This window comes from Melopsittacus undulatus, chromosome 8, assembly GCF_012275295.1.
Source record: "Melopsittacus undulatus isolate bMelUnd1 chromosome 8, bMelUnd1.mat.Z, whole genome shotgun sequence".
Lineage (NCBI taxonomy): Eukaryota > Metazoa > Chordata > Aves > Psittaciformes > Psittaculidae > Melopsittacus > Melopsittacus undulatus.
In genome coordinates, this window is record NC_047534.1 from 7599497 (window position 1) to 7615535 (window position 16039).

At 39.3% G+C, this 16039-nt stretch overlaps 1 protein-coding gene across 1 annotated transcript; it reads left to right on the plus strand.

The window, feature by feature from the left end:
• The first annotated feature begins 10570 nt into the window (after nt 1-10570).
• On the plus strand, nt 10571-15355 carry LOC101876989 (parvalbumin, thymic). The gene is made up of 5 exons (XM_005145286.2): nt 10571-10611; nt 12358-12425; nt 13227-13359; nt 13631-13740; nt 15068-15355. Exons 2-5 carry the CDS (start codon nt 12365-12367, stop codon nt 15091-15093), a joined length of 330 nt encoding a protein of 109 aa, XP_005145343.2. The 5' UTR covers nt 10571-10611; nt 12358-12364; the 3' UTR covers nt 15094-15355.
• Nucleotides 15356-16039: the final 684 nt, after the last annotated feature.

Here is a 16039-nt window from a genome sequence, read left to right on the forward strand (position 1 = left end):
TCCTGAGAGTTAAAAACTGGATGTATTTAAAGAAAACAGCTTCCATGTATTTACCTCAAAGCCATTCCTCTTCCCACAAACAAGCACAATCTGATCAAGTGTGAAACCAGTACATGGCATTAACCAGAAGCCAGAGAGAATTTGTATTCCAGGGACTCTTTTGGGTACAAAGGCAGTGTATTACTCAAACACAGAACTCAGTGTTTTTGTTAAATATAGCCCTATACTCTTGCTGTGCTTCAAAGTATATGTCAGCTTTATCTGCATTGACCAGTCTGTAATTTTACACCCTGTCAGGGATCTGTAAAACCAGTCCTAACATGAACTGGGTCTGTTCAGCTTGCTGAGAACTTGTCCTTTTAGAAAACCCTGGGGCTGGAGGAAGATTCATGGTCCTTTTCAATTATGTACTGTTGCTTTTGCACTGAGACACGGTTAGTGCTGTGAGCAGCAGCACAAGCTAGATAGTTCTTACTGGAGTATTATTTAGCTTTGCTCAGTATAAGCCCAGTGGAAGTAAGATATGATCCTTAGTGTCTAGAGAAAAACCTTTAAAGGTCCTAGAACAATTTCTGCTTTTCACTCACAATTTTGGAGGTAATTTTGCACCAACAAGAGGGATCCATTAAGCTTCTTTTTTAATACTTAATTCATTGTTATTAATTAATTGCACTAAATAGAAAAAATATAAAAAAATACAGGCAACCATCCTTTAAATTCTGAGGTTTCTAATATTGATGTCTTCATCTTTTAAATTAAATCATCTGCCATGGTCAGGTAAACAAGTCTGTCAGTCGCTAAGTCAGCGTGATTCTTTTAAGAACGGTGCTAAAGTCATCATGGTGATTTTGGGTCAGCTGAGATACAGGATATCTGATCCAGCAGATTGTAAGTGGAATTTCCTTAGTAGCTGAAACAGTAGAGGACAAGCTGAATTATCAAATTCATCAGACAACTTAAGATGGTTCTAAAATAACGGATGGAGTTAAACATATTGATTTGCTTTTGCTAGGCTGGAGCACAGGGAAACAAAGAACATTTTGAAAAATACTTGATTCTGGTTGGAGTGAAGAGTAATGTTTGTATGTTAAGCCCTTTTCACCCTAACACCCTTCAAGATACTCAGGAAAGAGACATACCTAGAAATCTCATGTTTGTCGCTTTAATTGTGAACATTTCTCATCTATAATTCTATGCTTTTTTAATCTCTTCCATCTGCTCTGCATGTGTTCAGCATTCCCTGGACTTGAATTCCAGCTAAGAAGGAGACAGACAGTGTAGTAACTACATTAGCTCAGCTCTGAATTTCCTACATGAAGCCCATGTCATTACAAGCAAGTCTGGATATTTAGTGTTGCTCCTACTGCTTAGGGCAGGGCTATAAAGTCATAGCAACTGCTACGGTCCACTGCTTGCACTTCTGAAGTATGCACTGTAAGATCACTTCAAGGAAACAAATCAATGCTCTATTTCAGTGGGGCTTAAACAAGAAAAAACTCCAACTCTCCTCAGTTACATGTAATGGGACAGTATCAAAAAACAGATCTTGCTTTTTTGAGATAGCTGAATTTCAGGCTATTTTTCTTCCTAGAGGCACACTGCACAGCTGAGTTAGGCTGTTAAGAATGGCTTCTGTGCCACCCAGAGCCAGCTGAGATCTCCACAACCTGCTGTGAGCTTTAGCCTGGCTTACTGGAGAAGCAGAGCTAACAAGGGCCCAAGCACCATGGCCTCATCCCAGAGTCAGCACTCACAAATCCCATCTCCCAGACAATATCCCTATGCAGAGGATATGCCAGAGTGCAGTCTCCAGAAGGCTGATGGATGTTTCTCTCAATAGAATGGTATAAAAGCAATTGTGGAAAGGGAGCTACAGCATTTTAATCTCTAAATATTGCACTTCTATTTTCCATTTTACTGATTGGTTTTGTTTCTCTAAGGGCTGTCTGGTTATTTTTGCCATTGTTGTTTACAGTTTTCCTTGGAAAACTCTAGGATGTTGCTGAAGAACTGGCAGAATTAGGACACCAAGTTACAGTGAAATTGGTGCCTGATTATCACATTGTGGTTTTTATACTTCTAGTTTTAAAACTGGGTGAAATCTAATTCCACTCATCCAAAGGGGATGGATTAGATTTTAGTTTAGGAGAGATTTAGACTGGATATTAGGAAAAATTTCTTCACCAAGAGGGTGATCAGGTATTGGAACAGACTGCCCAGGAAAGTGGTGGAATCACTATCCCTGGAAGTGTTCAAACACCATGTAGATGAGGCCCTCAGTGACATGGGTTAGTGGTGGCCTTGGCAGTCCTGTGGTAAAGGTGGGACTTGATGATCTTAAAGGTCTTTTCCAACCTAGTTAGTACTATGATTCTATGATAAAGGAAATCCTCCTTTTGGAAAGGTAACCTGGCTGTATTAGCAGGAAGGCTGTATCAGCAGAAGATGAGCTTCCATGTTTTACTTTGTTTTGTTAATAACAGCTAAATGCTAATCATACACCTGGAATCTAAATAGAATTGCATTGTGCAAGTAAAGCTGATTACAGAAGATGCTCAGGAAATGTCCTAGATCAGCAGGTCACCCCTATGCAGGAAGTCACTCTTCCTCAGATCCACACTACTTGTCTTGTCACTGCTCATCAGAAAGTTCCATAGACTAGCTCCATCAAAATGGAACAGATTGACAAAGATTAAGCTGATCAGTTCAGCTGCCTGCATTCACAAAGGCACTGACATAACTGCTTATAGATATTTTAATTGAAGAGTGTTGGCCCTGTATACCATCTTCAACAAGGCTTAGAACAACTTTCAAACATTATCCAATGAATGCTTCTCCACCTGTTTTGTAATACATAGAATCATAGAACCATAGAATAGTTAGGGTTGGAAAGGAGCTTAAGATCATCTAGTTCCAACCCCCCTGCCATGGGGACACCTCACACTAAACCCTATCACCCAAGGCTTCATACAACCTGAACACTGCCAGGGATGGAGCATTCACAACCTCCCTGGACAACCCATTCCAGTGCCTCACCACCCTAACAGTAAAGACCTACACATTTAATACAGAAATATGCCTGGTTACCCAAATATTCATGAATGTTAAACCATGTCTAATTTTGTACTTTTCTCCAAAGCATGGCTTGAATTCTTCTACTAGTTCTATTAATGCATACATTTTAATTCCTATGCCAAAAACTTCCATCATTCATAACCAAAAGCATTCATAATTTAAATTACTGTCTCTGCTGTTGATGGCACCATCAATTATTAGGATATGTGATGGGGAAGATCATCTGCACTGATTAGCACACATTTTTCAACATCATTGTTGAGTAACTTTTTATATAGCTCTAACTTTCAGGAAATAGCTGGAATTTGGTATTCTGAAATTACCTTACCATAGGATTCTGAGATAACAGCTTTGGAGAACTGCTTAGTAAAGGCTTCACATTTCATATAATAAACAAATTCCAGAAACATCACGTTCTGCACAGAAGTAATAAATATTGCAGCTGAAATGTTTAGTGACAAATTTTGCCCAGAACTACAGCTTGTACAGCCCAGCTCAGCATTGTGTAGGACATACAATACATTTGCAAATCATCCTACTTTCTGGGTACAGCAAAACTCTTAAGCATATATTCTGCTGAACACCTGCTTCTAGCCACCTCTACTCAGAAAAGGACAAGCCAATATGGAGAATTCAGGAATGAGCAAGATACCTCCTGCTCTCACCTTCCAGATTTTCAAACTGGTAGGTTGCTATACAATATATCCAAATGTGAAAGTTAAAACATCATGAGTCAAATCCTTCAAAAATTGTAAGACTGATCTAAGAATCTGAACAGTTTTGTTCACCTATTTGCTGTTTTTATATTACAATATTGCTCTGTGAGCTGTCTCAGAGAATAATAGATGCAATCAAGCATCTCCCTGTTTCCTGCTGGCAGGCCCTGTCTTGTGTGAGCAAGAGCTCCTGATCAGTTTCTTAACAGTTCAAGGACATTTTGTGCTCTAACAGTTAACCAGTCACAGCCAGACCTGAATTCCTGTTGAGAAGGAGACAGGCCTCCTCCCCTAGAGATTCACCTGCCCTTTTCCTCCTTAAGTTTCCAGTTTAGTAGAATTCCTTTTTAAATTTATTATTTTAGTAAAGTGCTGCCAGTGCTGTAAGTCAGCTCAGATGGAGGCCATTGCAATTCAAGGAAAGACTGTTATGCAGATTTATGTCTAGGATACAACAGATCTGTTTTTTCATTCAGAGCAACAGATTTGCAGTGATTCACTTTACACCTGACTGCAGAAATTTGCTAATAGGATCCATAGTGAATATAATGCGGTTTGCCCATAAATGAGTAATAAGGGCTCACATTTTTTGTCTGTGTTGTTCTATACTATACAGTAAATCTTGAAAACACTGGCCTAGCTGGACACTGGTATTACTTCAGAGCTACAGCACAAATGCAGCACTGTGTAGGCGGAACAATGATCGCTTGTGTCTTTTCATCCCACTGATCCTTTAAATATTTGAAGAGTGGAATCACTTTATTGATGCACAATTTGATTAAACCAGGCTTAGCTCTCAAATGCTCAATGAATTCTTGCTGGTAAAGACTTAATGCTTTCATATCCAATGCTGTTATGTCTCTAGTACCAATTTTCATATTAATTCTGCTTACTTTCCTATAGTCCTCATTCCAATTTTGTCAGTGTTGTTGGAATGTCTAATGAGAGGTGAAGGAATGTTTCTGAGTTCCTCAGTCCAGGTGTGTGCCCTGGAGACATGAACTCCACATTTGGACAATACCCAAACACACATCAGCCACTTATCATGCTCTAGTTTCCATAGAAGAGAAGCCCAAGCACACAGGCTGGACTGAGCTGTGGCAAGTTTTGACTATTTTCTCATCTCTGCAAATGAAGGAGCAGGGAGTCAAGTCACACCTCACCAGGCATCTATAAATCAAATGGGCACACCTCACCAGGCATCTATAAATCAAATGGGCTATGTGCACAGGAAAATTATCTCTAAGGGTCAATTTTATGTCAGTTAGCATTTGGAGTTTTTGAAACCCATATATCCTTGAAATATATATATATATCTTTGACAAGCAACTCACAGCTTTATTCAGCAATATCAGTACCAGATTAGTATATGCATGAATAATGACCCAATTCTTATTTTACGCTCCTGAAATTATATAACTGCAAGGAGTTGTTTCTGTTTGTAGTGGTTACATTGTTTACACAGTATGATAAGGACTACCCAAGAATGTACAGACAGGCTCAAAAACATCTGAGTTAATTCCAAGCATATCTACATTTGAAAGCCTGCTGCAACTGATGGTTATTTTTAGTGCCTATAAACCGTAGTCATGAAGCAGGACTGCAATGGGCTATGCAGTGTAAACACACAAACTGATGCTACAATTTCTGTAACAAGGACCCTGTTTAGGGATGTTACCAGTTGGGAGCTGAAGAACATAGTAAGAACAGAATATAGTAGATCTGTAGCAGAAACTTCTGTTTCCAGCAGATATCTTTGCTGCCAACTTAACTAAAGAAGATTACCTAGTTTTATTTTCTACTGAGAAAACATAATTTTTCCACACATACCTTTAATTGGTAATTTTGTTAGGATGCTTCCAGAAATAGTAAGTTTTTGCTTCAGAATTAAAGCAGGAAAATTATTTCTTCCATACACTTTCTGCATGTATTTTTTTTATCTGTGGATAAAATAATTTGGAAGTTCAAGTACTTCACGCATTTATGAATGCCTATATCAGATTTAACAGATCTAGCACTCTATAAATTCAGAAACCATTCCATGTGAATTCCTTTCTGCACAAAAAAAGCCATTTTCTTTGCGCATCAATGCATGAACATTTCCAGAAAGAAACAGAACTGTAAGTGAACTGAGACGTTTTAATTCAGAGACAAAACTCTCAAGCTACAGCTTGATAAATCACACAGTTTTTACATCTGGATGATATTCCTTTCAGATTTTGGAATCGGAATTGAAACTCTCTCTTGTAAATTTCATATATACTGAACTGAAGTGTCTGTTTTACATAAACAGCCCAACTGGCTCAAAAATTAATGCTTTACACATGTCAGAAAAATATGACTGCAGAAATTTTGTAAATTAGCACTTTAAAGAGCACTTGAAGTTGAAAAGTGACATTGTAAATTCTCAGAATCTCTAAAAATCTACCCCAGAGGCTGAAGGCACTTGGCACTAGACCAACAGCTAGTGAAAAATATATTACTTACTTTTTGTGATTCATTCATGTTTGCAAAAATGAAAAAGATGTTATTTGGTGTATTTCCTATGTAGTGTTTCCTCACCACGTTGCAACTGTTTTAGCATTTTCCTTTTACAGCATTTTACTGGGTGGTTATGAGGTGTCTACAGATACTAGATTAAGTAATATGAACCTACAACCACTCACAAGTATCTCCAGATCACTCCAAGGGTTACATTCCTCAAGTGACTGGAGCATGTTGTATTAATACAATTACACGAAATTACATGCCTATAATTTCTTTCATCTCATATATTCCCAAAGAAAATGACAAGCTGAATGACTACTCCACTTTTACTATCCACATGTCATTTAACAATAGGTTAGGCACATCATATAAGGTGTATATTTCTATTCCTTGACTAATAACTATGGATATCCCTATCATACGCATTCAGAGAAAACAAGCCCAGGCATATACAACACCATCAAATCACACTCACTTAAATTAAAGCAGGCATTCACAACTCCTTAGTGTAATTTTGTTATTCTGTTGCACACACAATTCACATAAGCAATCAAAGAAGAATGACAAGTTTGCCAGCAACACCCAGTTCTGTGGTGCCGTTGACACGCTGGAGAGAAAGGATGTCACCCAGAGGGACAGAGACAGGCTGGAGAGTTAAGCCACTGCAAAACTCATGAAGTTCACTAAGGTCAAGTACAAGGTCCTGCATCTGGACTGGGGCAATCTCAAGCAGAGTTACAGGCTGGGTTGAGAATGACTTGAGAGCAGCCCTGAGGAGGAGGACATGGGGTGTTGGTTGATGAGAAGCTCAGCATGATCCAAATTCAGTGTGCTCTTGCAGCTCAGAAACCAGCTGTGTCCTGGGCTGCATCAAAAGGAGCATGGCCAGCAGGTTGAGGGAGGGGTTTCTCCCCCTCTGCTCTGCTCTCATGAGACCCCACCTGCAGTCCTGCATCCAGATCTGGGGCCCCCAACAGAAGAAGGATGTGGAGCTGCTGGAGTGAGTCCAGAGGAGGCAACAAAGATGCTCACAGGGCTGGAGCACCTCTCCTATGAAGACAGGCTGAGAGTGTTGGGTTTGATCGGCCTCGAGAAGACAAGGCTCTGGGGGAGATTTTAGAGCAGCTTCCAGTGCCTAATGGCACTGAGAAGAAAGTTGGAGAGGGACTGTTCACAAGGGCAAATAGTGATAGAACAAGAAGTGATGGCTTTAAACTGAAAGGGGGCAGATTTAGTTTAGATATTAGGAAAAAATTCTTAATTGTGAGGGTGGTGAGGCCCTGCCACAGGTTGCCCAGAGAAGCTGTGGCTGCCCCTTCCCTAGCAGTGTTCACGGCCAGGCTGGACAGGGCCTGGAGCAACCTAGTCTAGTGGAAGGTGTCCCTGGGGGTGTCCCTGGCAGGGGGTTAGAACTAGATGGTCTTTAAGGTCCCTTCCAACCCAAACCAGTCTATGGTTCTTTAAGTCTACGATCCTATTATCCTATGATCCTATTACAAGAATATATTACAGAAGAATCACAGACCTCAAATATAGCTTTTCAAGTTGGGGAGGTAATCTCAGGTGTTAGAAGAGCTAAGATTAAAACTGACAGAATAAAACAAGTGAAGGAGCATTCCATTAGAGAGACCTCTAGAAGGCAATGAGACTCAAGCAAAGTGAAATGCTCAAGTCGCAGGGTTTAAAACTGCATTTAGCAGTAACCTGATAATCAGAAAGGGGTATCTTCTCCTTACTTCTTAAGACTTCCCTCATTCCTCTCCCTGCCAAGTTGGATGGCAGCTGGAAAATTACTAACCATATTTGATTTAAGAAAGTAAAAATGACCAGACAGATGTTTTCTCAATCTCTAATGTAGGGCTTGAAAAGAAATGGTTGTTGGAGGCTGGTTGTTACATGATCCTTGTGCATTTCATCCTGCCAGCCAGTGCATGTTCTGGATCTCTAGTGCCTCCAATCCCACTGCAAAAGCAACTCCAAAATTTGCTGGAGTCTGAATGTAGCTCAACAGACTAAGGCCATAAATCATTTGACATTCATGCCTTATTCTTACAATTTCAGGGAACAAAAGGAATCCTCTTGTTGAAGCCCATTAGAAAACAAAGCGCACTTTTAAAGACTGCATCCTTATGTGATTCACATACAAAAGTTCAAACTAATGGCAACAGTCCACAAGCATTAAGGGAAATAACAGCAATCAATGCTATTTTTAAAGGGAAGAGTGGGGGCGAGGGGTTAACATATGTGGAATTAGCTCTGGGCAAAATGAGAAGCCATTGCATCTAAAATCAAATGCATTCTCTGAAATAGACACCAGAGACCAAATTCCCATGCAGACTCCTGCAGTCCAAGAGTTTCAGCAGAATCTGGCCTTCCTCTTAACTTAGCTTCATGAGATCATACCATGCCATCAGTTTTTATGTTGGACGCCCTACTTACTTCACATCAGTTGTTGCCACTATGTAGGCAATTTTCCAAATTGGAGGGGGAGAAAACGATGGTGTGTGCACAAGGGAGAGGAATTTTCTTCCCATGTAGAATAAAAGCCATTTCTTAGAAGAGTTTGAGAGGGGAAAGTGATATTTGTATCCCTTCTACCAGATGTCACCAGTGGCAACAAGAGCCAGTATTAAATATCTGTCCATCAAATTCTTCTTGAAATTTTTTAGCGTCAGCTGGTCAACAATCCATTCAGAAAACTGGGAAAACTGCAATCTTCCACAGCCATTCCTAACCAGTGGCTCTTCCCCTCACGAGAATTAATCTGTGTCTGAAACCTTTTCACGGAGGGCAGACACGCACAATTTGTAAAAGGAAAAAAGACCTTGTAGCAACAATTTTTCTTATGTTTATAGTAAGTTAAACAGCACCCCACACACACATACTATCTTTTGAAATAGTCTTTTATTGCGTTTTCATCACCTGCTGTCAGTGTTGGATGCACTAAGGTCTCGTAGGTGCCACTTCTTTCTGCTCCATGCTATGATATATTGGCTTCAGTACTTGGGTAAGTTTGCCTTCCATTTATGGGGAGATGCTTTGGGAAAAAAAATGCCCTGATACTCTCACATTAAGACAGCCTCTGCACTGTCACCTCTTACTGTGCCACCACCTCAAGCTGTGATGCCAATGGCACTGTCATCTCTTGCCATATCCTACCCCTGACCATAACACTAGCTTATGCTGTCATCAACATGGCTTGTCTTTCACTGTTCTGCTGCCTCAAGCCACAAGTGAGATCCAAGCTGACAGGCTCCTTACCCAGTGAAGCTATGACGTTCTTAAAAGAAATCTGAGATGATCAAATTGATTCTATGCTACTTAAAAAAGAAGTAACTAGCACAGAGGAATACTTGGAAACAGCACTGGCCAAAAAATTAGAAAACATAATCATTCATCTAAAAGAAATTGGAAGGTAAGCAACAAAACTGCAGTGATACTCTCACATATTGTTCCCTACTGTGATGCTGCTATTGAAATTTTTCTCTCAAATCTAAAAGCAAAGATCTTTCATGAAGGGTTCAGGGACTTACAACTCAGGAACAGCTGGGCAGATCGCAACCCCTTTGCTTCACACATACGCAACCAAGCAGGATGTCAGAACCTTGCAAAACTGTAAGATTTTCTCTAGAAACATACCAGACAAAATACTCTCCCCAGTGAACAGTTGCAGTGGATTGACATAATATTATTTTACCTCCTGTAGCAACAAATTCACTATGTAGTTTGGGTTTGGGGTATATTCCAAACAACAGACCAGACATTCTGGGTTATAAAACAACTACTATCTTCCCTAACTGGTTTACTGTATAAACATATTTGACCAGGGTATTTTTAATATTTGTTTTGTTTAATGCTCTGATGGTGAAACTCTATCACATGTAGCATCTACAGATAACAATTTATCGCATTTAAACATTCATTAAAGGCATCTCTTCAGAAGCTAGTAGTGTTTCATTTCATCTGACTCCTGGGATCACGTATATCAGATAGTGGGACTTTTTTTCCTCCCCTACATCATACAGAGAAGTTGCTATTTTCTGCTTAAATCAGAAGAAATTTAATATGACTCTGTCCTTTTTGCCTATCTGGCCACTTATCTTGTTTCGTTTGCAAATATCATATGTATTCTCTTGAGTTAAAAATAGTGCAAGATGATTAGTTAGGCAAGTTCATTTGACACCATTCCCCCTTCGTGACGCTGAAATCCAAAATCTGTATATGGTATACAACTTAAAGTATATATATGCAAGCTCAGCTCTGCTGGAGACACACAGCAAGTTTGTTCCTCCCACGTAGATTGCTTCTTTACTCAGCTGAGAAGACCACAAAGGTAAGCTGATTAGATCCTCTGCTTTCAGGAAAAGAAACACAAAAGCAAGATGCTCCCTGAATGGAAAGCACCTATGCAATTGAAATACCTGTTCTTGTATCAGCTTCCAATATGTTGTATCTTTACAAGCTAACATAGAATGGAATCAGCATTCAGATTATGGGATGGAAAAAGACAGGAATGATGCCCCTTGCAAAAAATGCTGCATTTTTATGTTTTCTTAAACTCTTCCCCCTTTTTAATCCTGTCAGCAGTGAGAATTAGGGGAACGGCAGAGCTCCGAATTATCTTGTCTAGTGCTGAGAGGGTGAAGTACTTTGCCCAAGAGGCCACTGGCACAAAATTCATGCTAGCAAACCAAAAGTAACTCATCTGCCTTAGCTAGAGAAGTACTCATTGCCATCAGCGTGGATTTCTCCATTGTATCCTTACACCTTCCAGGCTATTAAGGGACTGAAAGGATTGGCAATTTCCTCTGCTGCAAACCAACAGGTACGTATTTTAGGTAAAGTTTAAACCTGTGTGTAGATCTCAAGCCTTCTCACAGACTGTAAACGGTTCCAACAATGGTTTCCTTTTTGTGAATGGTTTCCTTTTTGTGAATGCTGCTTTCACGCTTAGACAGGAAGAATGATGTTGTTGAAGATCAATTAGGGATCCATGATGTTTTTCTTCTCTTGTGGCTTTCAAGAATAACTTTTCTATGCCTCAATTTCCCTTCCCTCATTAACATGAAACTACTTTACAGTAATGTCACTAATTGTTAAATGTAAGCAGCCTGCAGTGGTGTGTGCAGTTTACCAGACTGTAAATGCATTGATGCTATGTTTAATAAATTGACTAAAAAGTCAGGCCTGTAGCATTTTCTTAAGCGATAAATATTACAGTGGCAAACTATTGTCACTGTATTGGTGGCTGGATGGGAGAAAGTGTATCTTTTATCAAATATTACTGTATCAGTGAACACCTCCTCCACTCTGCTAGGTACAAATATTATGTCTCAATACCTCTGTTCAAAGTACATCAATATACTGTAATGCCAAAATCTGGATAAAAATCTGGTTTATTACCACCTACATGCAATTAAAAAACCCCACCACAACATATCTAAGAAATATTTTTTATAAAGCTACCTTGAAATGTAGTCTTTTAATGATACAGCAGCCCAGCAAGCTGAATTCATAGTATAGTTATATTTATCATTGCAACTAAACAGAGGAGGAACTTACTCTCCAAATTTAGATTTCCTTGAAATTAGTAGGATTATTATTACTTATTCTAAACTATTGTCATTCTTTGAAAAGATCGATATATTTATTGATACTAATATTAGACTTTTTAGATTCCAATCACATTTATTCCAGATATAGTTCTAGGGGACATACTGAGCCTTATCTTTTTATGTGTGCTGGTTTTAACTGAGTAATAAACCACCTCCATGAAAACCCACACAGAAGTCATGCAGTTTTGTGGTGCTAGACACCTTTGACTCACCCCCCCAGTGCAGCACAGGCATCAGATCTTCTTGAAGTCCCACACTCCCACATGCAGAATTCCTCCCTCATTACCTAGCCTTAAGTGGAAGCACCTGCTGCAGACATGTGTTCCAGTACACTCTGCTTACAATTAGATGAATAATGTCTCCCCTATCATATACTGTCACAGCAGCAACTTCAAACAGAGCCATAGAAGAGGTAGAGAAGTCATTGTAATAACCAAGTAGCTCACATTTAATTTATTTTACAGTTCAACAATGGCCATCACTGACATCCTTTCTGCTAAAGATATTGAATCTGCTCTCTCCAGCTGCCAGGGTAAGGAATGATCTCTGCAGCCAGAAGATGTGTATCATTTTTATGTCTTAAGATGACATGCCTATCATTTTCCCCTTAGATTCCTTCCCTGTGAGATCTCTTTCTACCTACATTACAGTACAGCCCCTTGAATTCAGAAAGTCTCACAAGCGATTATTTGGTGGGTAACAACATTCACCAAAACACAGAGCAGCAATTGAAGGGTCACAGTTTCAGTTAGAGCTGGCTTACCTTTGAACCCTGACACTTTAAACCTTTAAAGACTTATATTTACACAGCTAGCCTTTTCCTTCAGAATGTCAAAAAAAGCCTCAGCTTGAAGAATCAAAGTGTCATTTGTGAATCAGTGACCAGTCTCAGTTCTCTTTAAGAGTTCCTCGGTGAGATCAAGTCCAAAAGCTCAAAGAGCTAGTTTGACTGGGAATTACCTACTTTTCTATCCAAATTCTTTACTACAGTAAGGACTAAGTGAAGTGAAGTGAGAATGAGAGGTTGGTCTGTAAGCCACAGTAGCACCCTCTAAATATTTATTATTAACTGCATGTGACACGTCACATAAACCCTGATTTAACAGAATGTGCATTGTAGCAGGACACTTCAAACTGGCTAAAAGGATATATGACCATGGGCACAGAGTGATTAGAAAGGGAACTTACCCACTGTATCTTTTTTTTTTGCTACACTGGTGCACAAGAGCAAGAGGAGTAGGCTGATGCTTAAGAAAAGATATACATATTCCCAAGGAATATATACTGTAGTAGCAACTTCAAGGGAAAATACCTAAACTTCTATTTCTTCCAGCTGATGGTAGCTTCAACTGCAAGTCTTTCTTCTCCATGATTGGTTTATCCAGCAAAACTCCTGATCAGATAAAGAAAATTTTTGGAATCCTTGATCAGGACAACAATGGTTTCATTGAAGAAGATGAGCTTCAGTAAGTACCGTACAGCTGCATATTTCTTCAACTGGTGCAAACCTTTGAACTTTCTAGCTGTCCTAGAAGAAACTTACTGTTATTTTAAAAAGAAAACACAATTTCTTGTCTTTCCTTGTCTCAATTCCTTGTATTTCCTCAGATAATAAGAGCAGGCATTACCTTACATTACCTTTTTGGCATGGGTTTAAGAAAACCAGAAATACCAATGCACCAAGGACATTTTGGAGAATAATTCTCAAGCACAGCACTCTACCCTGTTCTATTTCAGACTGTTTCTGAAGAATTTCTCTTCAAGTGCCAGAGCGCTCACCCCCGCAGAGATCAAGGACTTCATGGCTGCAGGTGACTCTGATGGCGATGGCAAAATTGGAGTAGAAGGTAAGACTTTTAGAAATTCATAAAATTTGTGGTTTAAAATGTATACATTTAGGGCTTCATTCAAATGGTTACATGAAGAACACATCCAAGTACTTTGGCCTGGTACTTTTTGCCACAATTTTTATACTAGTGAATATTCCTTTAGTTTCACAGCTTTATCCCTATTTGGTTTCCCTTTATCCCTATTTGGTTATTCTCTTGGAGCAACAGCATATTTAGGCCCAATGTAGAGCCTATCCCTCCAATCCATAATATCAGCTGTGGGTTTTATTCTGCTATGTGTCTGATCCATAGACTCAATGTGCCAGATTTTTAAAGCATCCTGAACACCTATCCATTCTTCAAATTTCCATTTTGGCTCTGCACTTCTGGCCGTATGACACTTCCATTTTTAAACACATTTCCACCTACATAAACTTCTTTCCTCATCTACCACTATCAAACATTGGCCAATGCTACCGAGTGGTTTAATTCAGGAAAGTAAGAGAAGAGTGGTATTGTTTTTCAAGGCTAGTGCTGCTGCAATGCAGCACGGAATTTTGTGCTAGAGAATGATCTGATCAGTGCACATTTCACCAGGCAGTCCTTCTATGAAAACCTAAATCAAATTCCTAAAGAAAACCTCATAGGGATGATGTGAACTGGCCAGGCTATTTCTTTTAGAAATTGCTGCAAAGGAAAATAGGACATTATGCATCATATATTAGAGATGAAGTCACTAAAAACAGGGCTGTCTCAGCTGAAGTAGGACAGGTGGCAATAACTCTAACAGACACACGTGCTAATCTTAGCCAGAGTTTGGGAGGAGAGAGAGATACACTGTTAGAGGAATTTGCTTTAGCAGCAGCTTTTACAGCTTCTGTTTATGAGCCCTAAATAGGGCATTATATTATGCAGATCTTAGCCCTTAACCATTGCATCTCCCATTCTGAAATTACATCACTACAAATATTTTTTCTTTGGAATAACAAAGGCAAAAAATCCCTCCTGCTGAAAGCTATGGGATAAACCTAAGCCACTCTTTGCTTCCTTGGATATTACCAGAGTTTTTAATGGGTTAAAGATAGTTTACCTTTAACTCAGGATTTCCCACAAATATGGATTTACAGACACACTCCTCCTCTCTGCACTTACTCTTTTTAAGGAGTGAAAAATCTGTTACGCCCCCAGAATCTCAGTTTAGCAGTAGCTTGTGCAGTATTAAAATAACTTTGGGAGCCCTCCATGGCTAGGAGTTAAAGTAATTTTTATCCGTCTTTTCTAAAGATGTCAAAAAACACTTTCATCTAGTTTTACTCCCTGCCTTTCTCATTTTCTTCCTTGACAGAATTCCAGTCTATGGTGAAGGCATAAACAGCATCAGGCCAAAGGCATCCTTGGACTGACTCTTCCAATTACCTCGTCCAACAAGCACTTCGCACTCAGCATGTGTTTGTACATTTTTATATTGTTTCAGGCATTAACAACCCCTCAAGTTCACACATCAGACTGCTGAGAAATCTTGCAATGTACAGATCATGTGGTACTGTTACATTTCCATTGTAAAGAAAGCACTTTGCGATTTTCAACCACTCATAATGTTGAAATTGTGGCTAGAAAAGGGGAGATAAAAAATAAAACAAAACAAACAACTTGGGGGAGGGGAAGCTGCTTTTAAGACTGTTTAGGTTTCCATCCTCATACTTGGGTGTGCTGACTCACCAGACACAGTTCTGATGATCTTAAACTATATGACATATTTTAAGGCTTGATTGTAGTGATTTCATTGAGTTTTATTTCTGCATAATTCTCTGATCCTTAAGGCAAATTAATGCTTAACGATATAGCTAAAGCTAATACATATTAAGACCCAACCCTAAGAATCTGAGAAAAATATTAAGAGGAGCTGCCAAATAGCTCAAAACATGGAATGTGTGGCTAATTTTGCAGAAGTAAGTACTAGGCTACAGCATGCAACATCAGAAAGTGTTTATGGCCTAAAATGTAACTCTCCCTTAAGAAGATTTATCTTTCACATAAATCTAAGGCAGCTGTTAGATAGAGGATAAGGGTCTAATCCCAACTCTGACACCCTCTTAAGTCACAGCCCCCCAACACGGGCCACAGGCCTGGAGGTTTTTCTGTGAATCGTGAATATGTTGCTTATTATCTCTTAATACATACAAAACAACAGTACTTTCCCACATTTCTGAATTTCTCTGTTTCCTGCACATGAAACAACAGCCAGTCTTGCTGTTTGGATTACCTTAAAGCTCCGTTACATTGCCAAATAATGGCCATTACTCAATTCTTTCATTTA

What these genes read in the sequence shown, in the direction of transcription:
- LOC101876989 (XM_005145286.2), top strand. Translation starts at nt 12,365, where the DNA reads ATGGCCATCACTGACATCCTTTCTGCTAAAGATATTGAATCTGCTCTC. An exon ending in TGCTCTCTCCAGCTGCCAGG is followed by an intron (nt 12,426 to 13,226) that starts GTAAGGAATGAT and finishes TATTTCTTCCAG; the next exon opens with CTGATGGTAGCTTCAACTGC. An exon ending in ATTGAAGAAGATGAGCTTCA is followed by an intron (nt 13,360 to 13,630) that starts GTAAGTACCGTA and finishes GTTCTATTTCAG; the next exon opens with ACTGTTTCTGAAGAATTTCT.